Here is a 16,047-nt window from a genome sequence, read left to right as displayed (position 1 = left end):
CAATGTTGAATTAATGTTAAATAATGTTTTAGGTTTAAAAAAAATAATTAACATTGCTATTTTTAGCATTTATTAAACTATAGTTTATGTTCCCATTATGTTTTGATTTTGAAAGATGAATTATATAGTTCCCTTTTATCCTATGTTGTACACTCTTAAAATGATTTTAATATTTATTCTATAGCTCTGGAAAAAAGAAACCACTTTAACATGACCCGTTTCTATTATTCAAATAATGCAAAGAAAACATGTTCATGTTCATTTATAAAGAGCAATACTACTTGTTTTATGAGTTCAGAAATCAATATTTGGTGAAATGACTGATTTCTTGGCATGTTTTCCTCCACCAGTCTTACACATAGCTGTTGGGTGACCTTATGCCACTCTGTGCAAACAAATCTATGGAATATAATCAAGAGGAGGATGGATGGTCACAAGCCATCAAACAAAGCTGAACTGTTTGAAAGTTTGCAGCAGCAGTGTAATTAGCATAAGGTCACCCAAAAGCAGTGTGTAAGAATGGTGGAGAAGAGCATGCCAAAAAAAATCAGGGTTATTCCACTGATTCTACTGATTTTTAAACTTAAAAGTATTGTTGTTTCTAAATGTGAACTTATTTTTAGGTCAAATAATCACGGCATCTTTTTCTTTATTTTTACCATTTTTCATTTTTTTTGCAAATAAATACTCTAAATGACAATATTTTTATTTGGAATTTGGGAGAAATGTTGTTAGTAGTTCAGAGAGTAAAACAACAATGTTCATTTTACTCAAACACATACCTATAAATAGCAAAATCAGCGAAACTTATCATTTTGAAGTGGTCTCTTAATTTTTTCCAGAGCTGTGTAATGTGTATTTATTAAACTATAAACTCTTAAATAATAATGGCAGCTATTCTGATTGTCATGTTATTTTTAACACATAAATTTTGATATCTGAAGTGGTCTTAGGATCAAAATATAAAAACAAATTGGAAAATATTTATTATTACATTTTTAGGAAATGTTTTATATTAATCACAATCGATTATATACTGATCTTAAGGAATGTAATCAGGGTATATTTGCTTGAATAAAAGCTTCTGCATAAGATGTGTAGCTGTTTTAAACTATTTTATTTACAGCTAATCTAATGATTATTGTAATTATGGGTTAATTTGCTGATTTCTCAAGTAATTGATTGATTGTTTAATGTTTTAAACTCTGAAAATAGTAACAAATGAACGTATTGTTGGAAATTTCTGTTTTGCTGCATTATTCCAAAAGTGATTAAATATTAAACAAATGTACAAAGTATGATTGCTGTAAATTTTCATCACGCAGTATGCCTATTTCGAATATACCATTATAGCCATAGAGCTGTAACAACAGCCGGCCTTAGACATGACAGAAGCGTCTACTCACCGAGCTCAAACTCATCGTTCTGATCTTTCATTTAAAAAAATTAAAAAACAGGAGTTTATTTTTTAGTGGTGCGATTCTGTTCGGGTTCTGGCTGTCTGGTTGTGAGTGAGGTTAATTATGGAAAGTGATGAAAGATAGCACGGTTAGTTTCCATGTGAAGAGGACAACCACAGCATCCTTCCTGTCTATCTGAACCATGAATGGCTGACGTACTCTCCACTGCATTATGTATTTTTATAACAAAGATAGGCTATGTGAAATATGCCACGTGTCGTGACTACAGCAAAAACCTGCATATCACTGCTGCAATCTGACATTTCTACGGTTTAGTGTAAAATGACACCAGTTATACCAGTCCTAACCCTACTCTAACACTAGATCTCTGTAATTCAGTTCATAGTAGTAGAAACCCTATTTCAGATATCAGCTATAAATAATTTACCATAAATATTTTTAGATCTATAGATCTTTAAGATCATTCTGACTAGTCACATGATTGGTCACATAGTCGGCAAGGTAACAATGGACCCCAGGGCAACTTATAAGCAACTGAAGGCCTTTCTCGCATTGGCTATTGTTAATGTTTATGAGTCCGCCCTCAGGAGAACACTGAACAAAAATGGTGTGCATGGCAGGTTTGCAAAGAGAAAAAAAGAACATTGCTGCTTGTCTGCAGGTTGCAGAGGGCTATTGGATGAATGTTTTGTGGACAGATGAGACAAAAATATGTTTTCTTTTAAATGAAAGCCAATATGTTTGAAGAAAGGAAAACACTGCATTCCAGCATAAGAAACTTATCCCATCTGTGAAACATGGTGGTGGTAGTATCATGGTTTGGAACTGTTTTGCTGCATCTGGGCCTGGACGACTTGCCTTTATTGATGAAACAATGAATTTTTAATTATATCAGAGAATTTTAAAGAAAAATATCAAGACATCTGTCTTGAGAACTGAATCTTAAGGAAAAGTGGGGCATGCAGCAAGACAACGACCTTTAGCACAGAGGTTGTTTTCAAGAAGAATAAAGTTGGCCAAGTCCTGACCTTAATTCAATGGAAATGTTGTGGAAGGACCTGAATCGAACAGTTAATGTAAGGGAACCCACCAACATCGCAGATTAGCTGTTCTGTATGGAGGAAGGGGCTGAAATTCCTTTAAGCCAGTAAGCAGGTCAGATCAACAGTTAACGGAAACATTTAGTTGCAGTTATTGCTGCAGATGAGGGAAATCAAACCAGAAACTGAAAGCAAAGATTTACATACTTTTTCCACTCACAAATATGTAATAAATAAATGACTAAATATGATAAGTTTGTCTTATTTGTTTAACTGGGTTCTATTCTATATATTTACTTATATTGATGGCGGCGCGTTAACACGCAGCGGCCGCTCCGGGTCCGTTAAATGGTGCTTTGGTGTTACTATTTGTCGTTTTTTCCGTTTATTTCCTGCAAATATGTGCATCGGAACACCCGTGCACATGTTCTACCACCGCCAGACCCTGCTACAGTGGAGAAATCAGCCAGAAAACACGCTACCGGACGAGGTTCTGCAGACGCTACTTGAGCTTAGCCTGCTAAGAGACCCAGGCCGCCAGCCCGCGGTGTTTCCTGACGCCGGAGCCCAGCGGAAGTGCCATCGCAAGCGGTGCGAGCGTAAGCGGAAGCACGGAAAGAGAGCCGGGATCCGCGCGAGGCTAAAGGCTAGTCCTAGCCGGCCGGCTATACCATCGTTCTTTCTGGCAAACGTCTGTTCCCTTGACAATAAACTGGACTACATCCGACTCCAGCGAACAACCCAGCGTGAGTTCAGAGACTGCTGTGCTTTGGTTTTTGTGGAATCGTGGCTGAACGACAACATTCCGGACAGCGCCATTCAGCTAGCCGGGCTAACCGCGTTCAAAGCGGATAGGAGCGTGGCTCTATCCGGGAAGACCCGCGGTGGAGGCGTGTGTGTTTACATCAACACGGAATGGTGTAACAACGCTGTGACTGTCGCCAAACACTGCTCTCCGCTGGTGGAGTTCCTGATAGTCAAGTGCAGACCTTTTTATTTAGTACGGGAGTTCTCCGCCGTGCTAATAGCTGCTGTCTACATCCCACCCAGCGCTAGCATTGGTGCTAATGCTAAAGAGGCTCTGTGTGAACTCTATCGGTCTATCAGCGATCTGCAGAACAAACACCCAGACGGACTGTTTATTATCGGCGGAGATTTCAACCACGCAAATCTCAAGTCAGTGCTCCCTAAATTCCATCAACATGTGGACTTTGCAACGAGAGGAGCGAGCGCGCTGGATCTTGTTTACACAAACATCCCCAGCGCGTACCGGGCGGAGCCCCACCCCCACCTCGCTTTCTCGGACCACATGTGTGTTTGGCTGACTCCAACATACACACCACTCATCAGACGCTCCAGACCAGTTCAGAAGCAGGTGAAAACCTGGCCGGCAGGCTCCATCTCTGCCCTTCAGGACTGTTTTGAGTGCACTGCATGGGACATGTTTAGGGAGGCTGCTACTGAAGGCGATTCTGTTGATTTGGAGGAGTATGCAGCATCAGTCACTGGCTACATCAGCAAGTGTATTGATGATGTCACTGTCTCCAAGACCATCACTACACGCCCAAACCAGAAGCCTTGGATGACTGCTGAGGTACGTGTGCTGCTGAGGACCCGCGACTCCGCCTTCAGAGTGGGTGACAAGGGGGCCCTGAGGAAAGCGAGAGCCGACCTGTCAAGAGCCATCAGAGAGGCAAAGCGCGCACACGCCCAGAGAATCCACAGCCACTTCAAGGACACGGGTGACGCGCGGCGTATGTGGCAGGGCATCCAGGCAATCACCAACTACAGGACAATGCCACCGTCCTGTGAACGTGATGCCTCCCTCCCTGATGCCCTGAACAACTTTTATGCACGGTTTGAGGCACAAAACAACACGATGGTGAGAAAGACCATGCCCAAGCCGGACGAGCAGGTGTTGTGCCTGACTGCAGTGGATGTGAGGAACACTCTGCGCAGAGTCAACCCATGAAAAGCTGCAGGACCAGACAACATCCCCGGCAGAGTGCTCAGGGAGTGCGCAGACCAGCTGACAGATGTTCTCACGGACATCTTCAACATCTCCCTGTGCAGCGCCACTGTCCCAACGTGCCTCAAGTCCACCACCATCGTCCCCGTGCCGAAGAAGTCCACAGTGTCCTGCCTCAATGACTACCGTCCCGCTGCACTTACACCCATCATCATGAAGTGCTTCGAGAGGCTAGTCATGAGGAACATCAAGACACGACTGCCCTCTTCACTGGACCCCCTGCAGTTTGCGTATCGTCCCAATCGCTCCACGGACGATGCCATCACCACCACCCTTCATCTCTCCCTCACCCACCTGGAGAAGAAGGACACTTACGTCAGAATGCTGTTTATAGACTTCAGTTCAGCATTCAACACCATCATCCCACAGAACCTCATCAGGAAGCTAAGCTCGCTCGGCCTCAACACCCCCCTCTGCAACTGGATCCTGGACTTTCTGACGGGGAGACCCCAGTCAGTCCGGTTCGGGGGCAGCACCTCCAGCACCATCACACTGAACACTGGGGCCCCCCAGGGCAGTGTCCTGAGTCCTCTGCTGTTCACCCTGCTGACTCATGACTGTGCTGCAAAACACAGTTCTAACAGCTTTATCAAGTTCGCAGATGATACAACCGTGCTGGGTCTCATCACCAAAGGCGACGAGTCAGCATACAGAGAGGAGGTGCAGCGGCTGACAGACTGGTGTACAGTCAACAACCTTCACCTGAATGTGGACAAGACAAAGGAAATGGTTGTTGACTTCAGGAGAGCACAACACACCCACTCTCCACTCAACATCGACGGGTCCTCTGTGGAGATTGTTAAGAGCACCAAGTTCCTTGGTGTCCACTTAGCAGATAACCTCACCTGGACCCTGAACACCTGCTCTACAGCCAAGAAAGCCCAGCAGCGTCTCTACTTCCTCCGGAAGCTGAGAAAGGCCCGTCTCCCTCCACCCATCCTCACACTCTTCTATAGAGGGACCATTGAGAGCATCCTGAGCAGCTGCATCACTGCCTGGTTTGGGACCTGCACCATCTCTGACCGCAAGACCCTCCAGCGTATTGTGAGGACAGCTGAGAGGATCATCAGCGTCTCTCTCCCCTCCATCACGGACATCTACACCACCCGCAGCATCCGCAAAGCAACCAGCATTGTGAATGACCCCACTCATGCCTCACACGAACTGTTCTCCCTCCTGCCTTCAGGAAGAAGGTACCGCAGCATCCGGTCCAGCACGACCAGATTCTGCAACAGCTTCTATCCCCAAGCCATCAGACTCCTCAACTGCAGAGACTGAACTGATGATTTTTCTGTACATGCACACACACTCTTACCCCACTTACCCCAGAAAATGGAAAGCACTAAAAACCCTACTACCTCACTGGACTCTATTGCACACTGTGTAATAGAGGTAATTACTACCTCACTGGTCTTTTTTGCACACTTTTGCACACTGCATAATTTGCACACTGTCTTGTTATTTATTATTCTTTGTCTGTATTGTGTTGTATTGTCTGTCTGCACTTTTGTACTGTTGCACTATTGTTCTGTCTACACTGTGTTTATGTGCACCATGGTCCCTGGAGGAACGTTGTTTCGTTTCACTGTGTACTCTGTATATAGCTGAAATGACAATAAAAAACACTTTGACTTTGACTTTTGATCTACTTTTAGGACTTCTGATGATGGAATCTGATAATGTCTTAGGCCATATTTATGCAGAAATATAGAAAATTCTAAAGGGTTTGCAAATTTTCAAGCAGTACTGTAACTGTGATATGTGTAATTTTGACAAGTCATATGTTACCATTAATTTACATGCCGTTCTCTCTCTTATCTATACTCACATGTTCACTAGTGAAAATTCCAGTTACAGATATCTATAATTACCTTATTACGATTAAAAAATTATAATTCCAGAAATCTTCCAGATATTCTGGCTAGTAAGAATTCCAGCTCCACATGTAAACATTACTGATTAGTCAACCTTTCTAACCACTAAATTTAAGATGTATACTAATCAAAACTACAGTTTAGATACCTGGAATTATAATTCCTATTATTAATAAAGTAAAAATCTGTATCTCAAGTTTTTTTTACTAATAAAAATGTAAGTAGCCTCTATTACCCATTTTTTTGGTTGATGTTATCCTCATATTAAAGCTGGGCGATATGGCCCAAAATAATAATCTTCAATTTTTTTTTCCCTCTACTAAAAACAAACTACAGATGATAAAGAAATGGTAAAAAACAAGTTTTAATTTAGTTTTCACTTAAATTTCCCCTTTGTGCAACCAGAAACAACCAGTTGTACAAACTATTGTAAACAGTGTGAACGTCTAGTAACTTTTCGAAAGCTTTCTTCAACATAGTTTAGGTACTGACACAACGCACCCTCAAACTTAAAAAATAAATAAACAAATAAACCCTCAAAAAACAAATAGAAATAAATAAAATGGTGCCCTTTTTGATAAAATAGAAAACAAGTACAATTTAATATGCTAATAAGTAAAGACTTTTCCCCATTGGGCTTGACTTGCAAAACAAAGCTTTTAAAAAAGTGCCAGTGTTATATGAAATGAGATGATCTGTAGTGCATACAGAACCTGGTACACAGTTGGAAGATGTTTTAGGGACGGTTGCTTGTTTTACTTTTGATGGTGAGCTGCTGCTGCTGCTGCGTTCATTCTGTTGGGATCAGCACTTCTCCCACTTCGCTACAAGACTCTGTTTAAGGTGTTGAAATAAACTGGTCGTGCTGCTTCCTTTAAAAGCAAGCGATTTTAAACACACCTTGTTTTTGATGGGCTTTGTGACTGCACTTGAGGATACTTTCAAACTTCTGAAAAGGTTCAGATTGACAAAAATTTTTTTTTTTTTGGTTGAGTAGTTTTTGTCATAATATGTATTAGAACATTACTCAAATAGAGCTGTTCACTGTATACCAACTCTACCTCTTCACAACTTTACAACTGATGCTCTCAAACACATTAAGAGACAAGAAATTCAAGTCATGAACTCTTGATGAGCTCAGCACAGCTGTTAACTGAAAGCCTGAATACCTGGTGACTCTACCTCATAAAGCTCACTGAGAAAATCCAGCCAAGATGCGCGAACCAGTCATGTAGGCAAAAGGTGCTACTTTAAAGAATTTAAAATATAAAACACATTCTGATTTAACACTTTTTTGTTGAGTAAATAATTCTGTATGTTTTTCTTCATATGACTTTAGTATGAATCTACAATGCAGATTTTGTTGTATTAATGAAAAACACTGAATTTAAGGTGTGTTCAAACTTTTGACTTTCACCTTTATCTATCTATATATCTACAGTAAAAATAATAGTACTGATGTTTGATCTGTAGTTTGTACTAATCAAAATTACAGTGGAGATACCTGAAATTATAATTTCTATTAGAAATACAGCAATTATAGACATTTGTAACAGAAGTTTTTACTTGTAAAATGTAACTATAGATTACAAAAAAAATAATGAAATTTAATGTAAATCAATGGTAACGTTTGACTAGTCAGAATAACTTTAAGGACATGTAGCGCTGATCATGTGACAAGACAGAGTAGATTTATATTTTATTTGCTACAATCTGCTACGGCTCATATTGCTGGCATCATGTTAGGGTGAAACAGATTGCTATAAGTGTCTTTTGGATGTTTTAACAACTTTTACTGAGAATTTAGTTACACTTGTGAGTCCAAGTCAAATTATTCTGGAAAACGTATTATAAACATACATGCAAAACAATGCAAAGACACATACACAACAAAATTCAGATCGCTATATATATATTTATATTGCACTTTTATTGTAAGAAGCCCATGCAGCAAGATACATGTTATAAATAACAATAATATAAAAATACAGCATCTCACAGGGTATCTATCTCTGTGTAAAACAGCAATTTGGATACATTCAGTGCACACCATCTAAAACAGGTTCAAAACACACAGAGACATACTGAACACAGTGCAGTAATCTACAGCAGACACAATGAACCTGGAGTGATCTGGACTGTATCTGTTAAACTCTGATTTAGGTGCAGATTAAAACAAGTCCACTGGTTTAAATAATCTAAACTCTGTTTGTAAGATGAGTGTAACAGTTTCTGTACGGTCAATTCTGTATGGTGTGTATGGAAATGATATTTTTTAACCTGTGATAATAATGCAGTTTATCTCAGTACACTTAGAATAACAAACCACTAAACAAGAATCAGATCAAATTACCAACAAAAAAAATCTACATAAAGTAGAAGGTATGACTGGATTATAAATTTACTCATTATTTTAAGATGTTTTAAGATTGACCTTTTGAGCTAAATAAGCTGTAGTTGTTCAACAAATAATTAAAAATATCAAAAACAAAAAAGGAGCAATTTTCAGATTTTAAAATTTTTTTTATATTAATTCTATTGATTAGCCATCATATTTATAGGGTTTTAGACTACACAGATGCTTAACCCTCTTTTTTCCCTCCATTTTATGCATGCGACATTATTAGCAGAAATGTTCATATTTTCATGTGTGCTTGACCTTAAGTTGCAGACATTTTTCACGATCGCCTTGTTCTGTTTCAATGATAAATTTTCATTCCCTAAATTTATTTTATATTACTGTCATATTTGACTATGACAGAGTGGACAGCTTGATTCAGTTAATCTCAGAAAGTATGGACACAATATAAGAAACATGAAGTGAAATTAATATTGTGTGATGGTTGTGATGTCACTGATATGAAAGGTAATTTTTTTAAAGAGGTGGAGTTATCCCAAGACCTTTAAAAAGCTTGATATTTTTAAATAAAATAGCTAAATGAAAACTAGTATGCTGTGTACACAAAGGCACGTTATATACTGATATTGACCCGTTTATAGACTGTATAATATAGTAATTAGATTTTTAACACTTTAGGATTTTGAGTGCTGTGGTTTCCCATAAAGGCCAGATCAATGCAGTACACTTTTATAACAAATGAATAAAAGGAAAAAAAAAAAGAAAAAAAAACAAAAAAAACATAAAATCACCCAATTCAAAAATATTTCACATAAAAAAACATTAAATAAAAAGCATTATCCAATTACACACTTTTACTCATTTCTCTACAAGTGCTCAGTGGGGTAACATTACACACAAACACGTCTGCACCACGCCTGAAGCAGTGAGTGCTAGATTAGATGATTAGATAATTTTATAAAATCTACTTTGGTAATTCGGTGACACTTTAAAATAAGTCTACCTTTAAAGGGTAGTCCTTTAAGGGTTTATATATTAGATATTAGATATATTTATTAACTGCTCATTAATGGGTTTTAAAGTATTTGCAACCTAATTAATAAATATTAATAAACTCCTTTATAAATCATTCATGCCTTATTATAAAGTGGTACCGGTAATTCTATAGCAACTTCATCATGTTAAACACAAACTATCAACACACAACTGCTATTCAAACCCATTTTAATCCAATATGGAAAATGCAGCAGTACACACACTGTATGATGCTCATGGTGTCATCATACCAGCTTTTATTGTAGGTTAAAAAAAAAAAAAGAAAAAAAAAAAAAAGGGTGGTGGCTTCTTAGCAAACACTGGTTTCACTGTTATTAAACGATATTTGGAATTCAGTGAAAATTAAAGCACCGTTCTACCCTTCATGTTATATTTTAGGTTTAAAAATTATATTTTATTAAATAAAAATTATCATTTTTATTTAATATCCAGTAGACTACATTTTTCATTGGTGGCTTTGTTATGATAAACTCTTTGTGGAACTTTATATAGAGAATAAGAAGGATTGTCTACATTTTATGTACAGTCTCTCAAATCTGGCATGTCTGGAGTGTTGTTCAAATTTTATTGTCAAATCAATACAGAACACATCTGTATTAAAAAATAAATAATAATAATAAAAAAAATAAAAGCATAATATTTTCAGAGGTATTTTAAGAATGAAGTCATAATAGTTTGTAAATAAAATCATAATATTTTAGAATAATTTATAATTATTTAAACAAAAAAAACTTTCATTACAACCAAGAAAGTTTTTTATTCTTATGGGTAAAGAGTTTGCAACAGCAACACAGAAACCTTTTTGTATTAGAATAAGGGACACTGAGGTATAGTTATAGTTACTTTTATATCAGATTCACTAATAGAAATATGACTTGATTTAAAAAAAATATTATGACTCTTTTTCTTGACATTTTACGACTTCATTCTCAAAATATTACAAATATTACAAAGTCTGCTATTTTGTTTTTTAAGAGTGACTGTAAAGCACTGTCATATCAACAATGATATACGCATGTTCTCTAGGTTTTTTTCACAAGTATTTAAAGTAGGGGTGTGTCATATTGCATCATACGCAATAATATCACCTGATTTTTTAAATGTCGCTATTGCAAAAATACCTTAAAATATTGTGATATTAATTTAGGGCTATATAAGCCATTGGGGTACAATTATTTATTTATTTTTTGCTGTTTGTAGAAAAAGGAAAATTCATACTGTTCTCATTCCCCATTTAATAATTACTACAGACGTATTATATCTGACTATATCTGTCCAGTATCATTTATTTCACTTCAATCCCGGATCGATGGAGTGCATTATTAGTATCATGGCATGTTGGAATATTTACGTCTGTTACAATCTGCAGAAAACCTTAATTGGGGGTGTGTTGTATCATATTGCGTGCAACAATATCTCCAAATAAACTTTAATATGTATTTTGTTGCAGTAATTATTTTTGTTTTGTAATATCGCCAAGAATATTGAAATGTTGCCCACCCCTGAACTCAAGTATTGATCATTTCCTCTGAACCTAATTATCCTTCCATAGAAAGTCATCTTTCTAAACTTCAAATAAATAAATACTCACTGACAGTAATCTGAAACTAAGTGATTCTGCGCTCTGCTTTTCAGTGGATCTTCAGCTAAATGGACTGGAGAACATGCAGCAGCAGCGGAGCAGTCGCCGGGTTTGTAGGTCACATGCTCGCTCCATTGTTCTAAAAGCTTCATTTTCGCGCTCGCAGGCAGCTGCGGTTTGGTCAGCAGATCTGCACAGGTAAAGCAGGGGGGAAACCAAGGAGTTAAAGAAACAACGCCCACACATATTTTCCGACGAAGTGGTGAGGTGGTCCTTCAAAGAAAGCACTTTCTATGTGCAGAAAGGCAAAGCTGTAAGCTTGACTTGTTTTACTCGTGTTTACAAAGCAAAAACTTCTTAAAAAAAAAAACACACAAGTAAAAAAAAAAAGAAGTTTCCACATTCAGCTGCGTCGTTGAGAACATTCACTTCACACCGGATAAAAAAACTGGCTAAAACTTCTTCAGTGGCGGCAAACAAACACGTAAGGCACATCATAACTTAGATAAATAGAATTGAAACAACCTGACAGAAAGAAAGATAATAAATATTTACAACAAACACTTCTAATCTGGAGTAAACCTCAGAAAATATGCCTTTTTTTATAAACACACTGGATGTTCAGAAAATCTGCCATACTGTCAGTAAAACTAAATATATATAATAATAAGGTACGAGAGCTTCATCTGCTCTCTCCTCTCTGTATCTCGATGTCTGTATCTGTTTTCTGATACTCAGACTCGTCAGGTCTGAAGTGCATTTAAGAATTTAAGAGAGAACCAGTACAGATCTAGTGGTCAGGGGGTCAGGGGTTCAGCAGCAGGCTCAGGCTCACTGGTGGTTGAATTTCTTGAGGGCTAAGCAGACGTTCCTGTCCATTACGTTCAGTTGGAATGGGCCAGTCAGTAGCTGGGCTCGTCCATGTCATCATCACTCCAGTCCGGCGGAGCGTCCGTGCCAAAATACCGATCCCCGAAGTTTCCTGCAGAGAGACGCACATTCATAACCTCCGATTAAATTCATTATTGGATATTTTCCACGTTTTAACATTTGAGTCCTGGATAAATGCAGGTAAACATGTGGAGATTCTATTACGTTTTATTACACTATAAACAGCTCCATAAAAAAGAGGCCACTTCAAAATGATCAGTTTCTCTAATTTTGTTATTTATAGGTATATGTTTGATTAAAATAAACATTGTTGTTTTATTCTATAAACTACAGACAACATTACATATTATGTAACAATAATTCTGACCTAGGATTTTACTTTTAAATAAGTAAATCTAAAAATAAACAAATGAAATAGCAATGAACTACATAGTGTTTTAACTGTCACAACCCAAACAACGAGCCTTTATAATACTACATGCATATATCTATATATATTAGTGTAGCAAACACTGAACACTTTAATACATTTATAAATTATTACAAATTAATATATATATATATATATATATATATATATATATATATATATATATATATAATTTAATATATATATATATAATTTAAATTATTTATAAATATTATCTGAATTAGACTGTCATTCAAAAGTGTTCTAGGACCCACAGAGCATTAAGTCCTTTACATCATTAATTAATTCATTTATTTATTTCATTTTTACAGTATATCTATATATTTGTATTTTCTTCTATGTATTTTACTATCTTTACTTATTTTTTTTTCTCCACACAACAGTGGCTTAATTCAGCTGTTCAGTGTGAATAAAGTTAGAATGACTTTGTGTATTGGACATTAAAATTCCCTTTGTGAACAACATTTGCATCATTTCTTTTTTAAACTAAATATGTGCCTATAATTTGGATAAAGCTGATACTGGAGTCACATTTATATGCATGTTTATGCAGGTTTTGATGCACTAGGACTCTTTAGATTGTCTAAAGCCATGTTCTCCAGGCTACAAGAGCTTGGAGATTCATTAAATTTAAGTTAAAGAGAGGTTTAGTTTTAACCCACTTTACCACTGCTGGTAACTGACACTGATAATCTAGGGAATTGGGCCAATTGTCTAATTAAACCACTACCTGATCTTTACTTGTAAACTAATCATTAAACATTGATTAGTGTCTGTTTGAAAATCAATACAGTATTGCAAAACAAGATATCACTTCATTTAGACTGTCTATTATAGATGCCCCATAGATGTTCAACTAACTTTCAAATTACATTCAACTGCATATCTATTAAATGTATCTTAATTCTAAGGTAAAATTAAATGATTCTCTATTGTATTCTCTATGTAATCCAACACCTAACTCCAACCTGAACTCTAATCTTAACATTTTAAGGTTCCAGGGTTACAATTAGGGTTTAGGTTCAAGTTAGGGTTGAGTTTTAGGGTTGATTTATGGGTAAGATTAGAGTCAGATTTAAGTTTCAGGTTAAGGTTAGGTTTGGTTTTAGGGTTAGATTTAAGGTTTAGGTTAAGGTTTTAGGGTAACGGTTTATGGTTGATTCATGGTTGATTTACAGTTGAGTTAAGGTTAGAGATAGGGTTTAAGGTTAGATTTAAGGTTGAGTTTAAAGTAAGATTAGGGTTTAGGGATAGGTTAAAGTTAAGGTTAGGGTTAGATTTAAGGTTTTACGTTAAGATTAGGTTTTATAGTTAAGTTTAGGTTAAGGTTAGGTTTTATGGTTGATTCATGGTTGATTTAGGGTTGAGTTTAGGTTAAGATTAGGGTAAGGTGCATGGTTAGATTCTATACAGAATAATTTATATTATATTATATTAAATAACTTAAAGTTAAGTTGCATTTAATAGACCCACTTTCAATAATTCACTTCAATGTTAGTTGACCATCTATGAGTTATCTATAATGGATCATCCAAATTAAGTGCTACCCAAAGTGAAATATATTGCAATACTTGGGATATATACAGCTCTGAAAAAAAATAATAGAGCACTTAAAAATGACGAGTTTCTTTGATTTTACCAAATTAAAAACTTTTGCAGTACAATCAAGAGCAAGATGGATGATCACAACTATCAAACCAAGCTGAACTGCTTGAATTTTTGCACCAGGAGTGGCATAAAGTTATCCAAAAGTAGTGTGTAAGACTGGTGGAGGAGAACATGCCAAGATGCATAAAAACTGTGATTAAAAAACAGGGTAATTCCACCAAATATTGATTTCTGAACTCTTAAAACTTGATGAATATGAACTTGTTTTCTTTGCATTATTTGAGGTCTGAAAGCTCTGCATCTTTTTTGTTATTTCAGCCATTTTTTATTTTCTGCAAAGAAATGCTCTAAATGACAATATTTTTATTCGGAATTCGGGAAAAATGTGATTCGTAGTTTATAGAATAAATCAACACTGTTCATTTTACTGAAATATATACCTATAAATTGCAAAATTAGAGAAACTGATTCAGAAACTGAAGTGATCTCTTAATTTTTTCACAGAGCTGTATAAAAAATATTTTATTAGACCCTCTAATAGTGAGGTCAGAGTCCAGCTGCTTACCGATGCCGGGGATGATGTGGAACAGGTCGTTGACCTTCTTGTCGACGGCGGTGGTGATGATTTTAACCTGGGGAAAGGCGTATGCCACAGAGTGCACCCCCATCTCAGCCATCAGCAGAGACACCAGCAGAATCTTATCCTCCTGAACATCATGATCCTGTACACACACACACACACACACACACATAATAAAGGGAAATAAATATTATAAATTGTGTATTTCGTGTTCTAAAATCTGATAGACTGAGACATGTTTCAAGCTGTTGTATATATGTTGTGATAATTCTCACGCATATGACACAGACATATTTGACCACATTATTTTTTTATTAGAAAAAAACATGTTGTTTGGTAAATATGATAGGTAGAAAATTTGTCTGTTGTTTACTAATTATTATTAATGAAATATTATTTTATTAACCTTCTATGGCAAAAATGTAATTTTTTGTTATCTGTGTTTGTGTCCACAGGTAGCTACAGCAGTGTTACAGTATCAGTGGTGTTACAGGTCATGCTGCGCTGTGGTAAACTCACCAGTAGCACTCGCACCGCCATCATGGCAGCAGCTCCAGTGGACACGGTGCAGTCCATCAGGATCACATGGTCCTCACTGATGTCTTTGGGCAAACGCAGGTAGTGCAACTAGAAACACAGCAGAGCATGCATTATCAGTAAACGAGTGGTTATATTCTACATGTGTTTCAAAACTATTTACAAATACAAACTTATGTCATTTTATATGAATATAAAGTCTGTAATAAAGGTGCAAAGGTAAGCAGCTGCAAAAATAAAATGAAAACATGTAAAACATATCACCTTGCAAAAAAAAAAAAAAAAAAAAAAAGCCTAAATCGTCTCCTCATAATACTTTTTAATTACACAAAAAAGTATGTTTTTGAATTGTCAGCATCTCCACCTGTATGGTAGCCATTAATTTCAGTCAGTCCATCAAACAATGCTGAGCTGCTTAAATTTCAGCACATGGCAGAGTAAAAGACTGCTGCTTTGGATCCGCAGATCTCTAGAAAGTCTTTAAATTGTACGGTTTAAAATTGTCCAAATTTGACCTAAAATGTCTTAAATCTAGAAGGGGGCAATATTGTCCTAAAATAATGTCACAATATTTCAGGACATTTTTGCAATAACTATATTCATGGCGATATGACAAAACGCTACAAAAATACACTACTGC

General features: G+C 36.6%; 1 protein-coding gene across 4 annotated transcripts in view; it reads right to left on the bottom strand.

Moving 5' to 3' along the window:
* Positions 1-8,275: 8,275 nt before the first annotated feature.
* The window catches only part of uckl1b (uridine-cytidine kinase 1-like 1b), a 54,964-nt gene continuing 47,192 nt past the window's right edge, over positions 8,276-16,047 (bottom strand). For all 4 annotated transcript variants that reach the window (XM_022677543.2, XM_007228954.4, XM_007228953.4 and 1 more), the window contains exons 13-15: positions 15,390-15,497; positions 14,856-15,012; positions 8,276-12,343 (exon numbers count right to left, since the gene is read on the bottom strand). In XM_022677543.2, coding sequence (XP_022533264.2) covers positions 12,264-12,343; positions 14,856-15,012; positions 15,390-15,497 — 345 coding nt within the window. In that variant the 3' untranslated portion in view covers positions 8,276-12,263. The remainder of the gene's footprint in view (positions 12,344-14,855; positions 15,013-15,389; positions 15,498-16,047) is intronic.

The sequence above is a fragment of the Astyanax mexicanus genome, chromosome 13 (assembly GCF_023375975.1).
Source record: "Astyanax mexicanus isolate ESR-SI-001 chromosome 13, AstMex3_surface, whole genome shotgun sequence".
In the NCBI taxonomy this organism is placed as follows: Eukaryota; Metazoa; Chordata; class Actinopteri; order Characiformes; family Acestrorhamphidae; genus Astyanax; species Astyanax mexicanus.
This window is presented reverse-complemented; position numbering and strand designations above follow the sequence as displayed.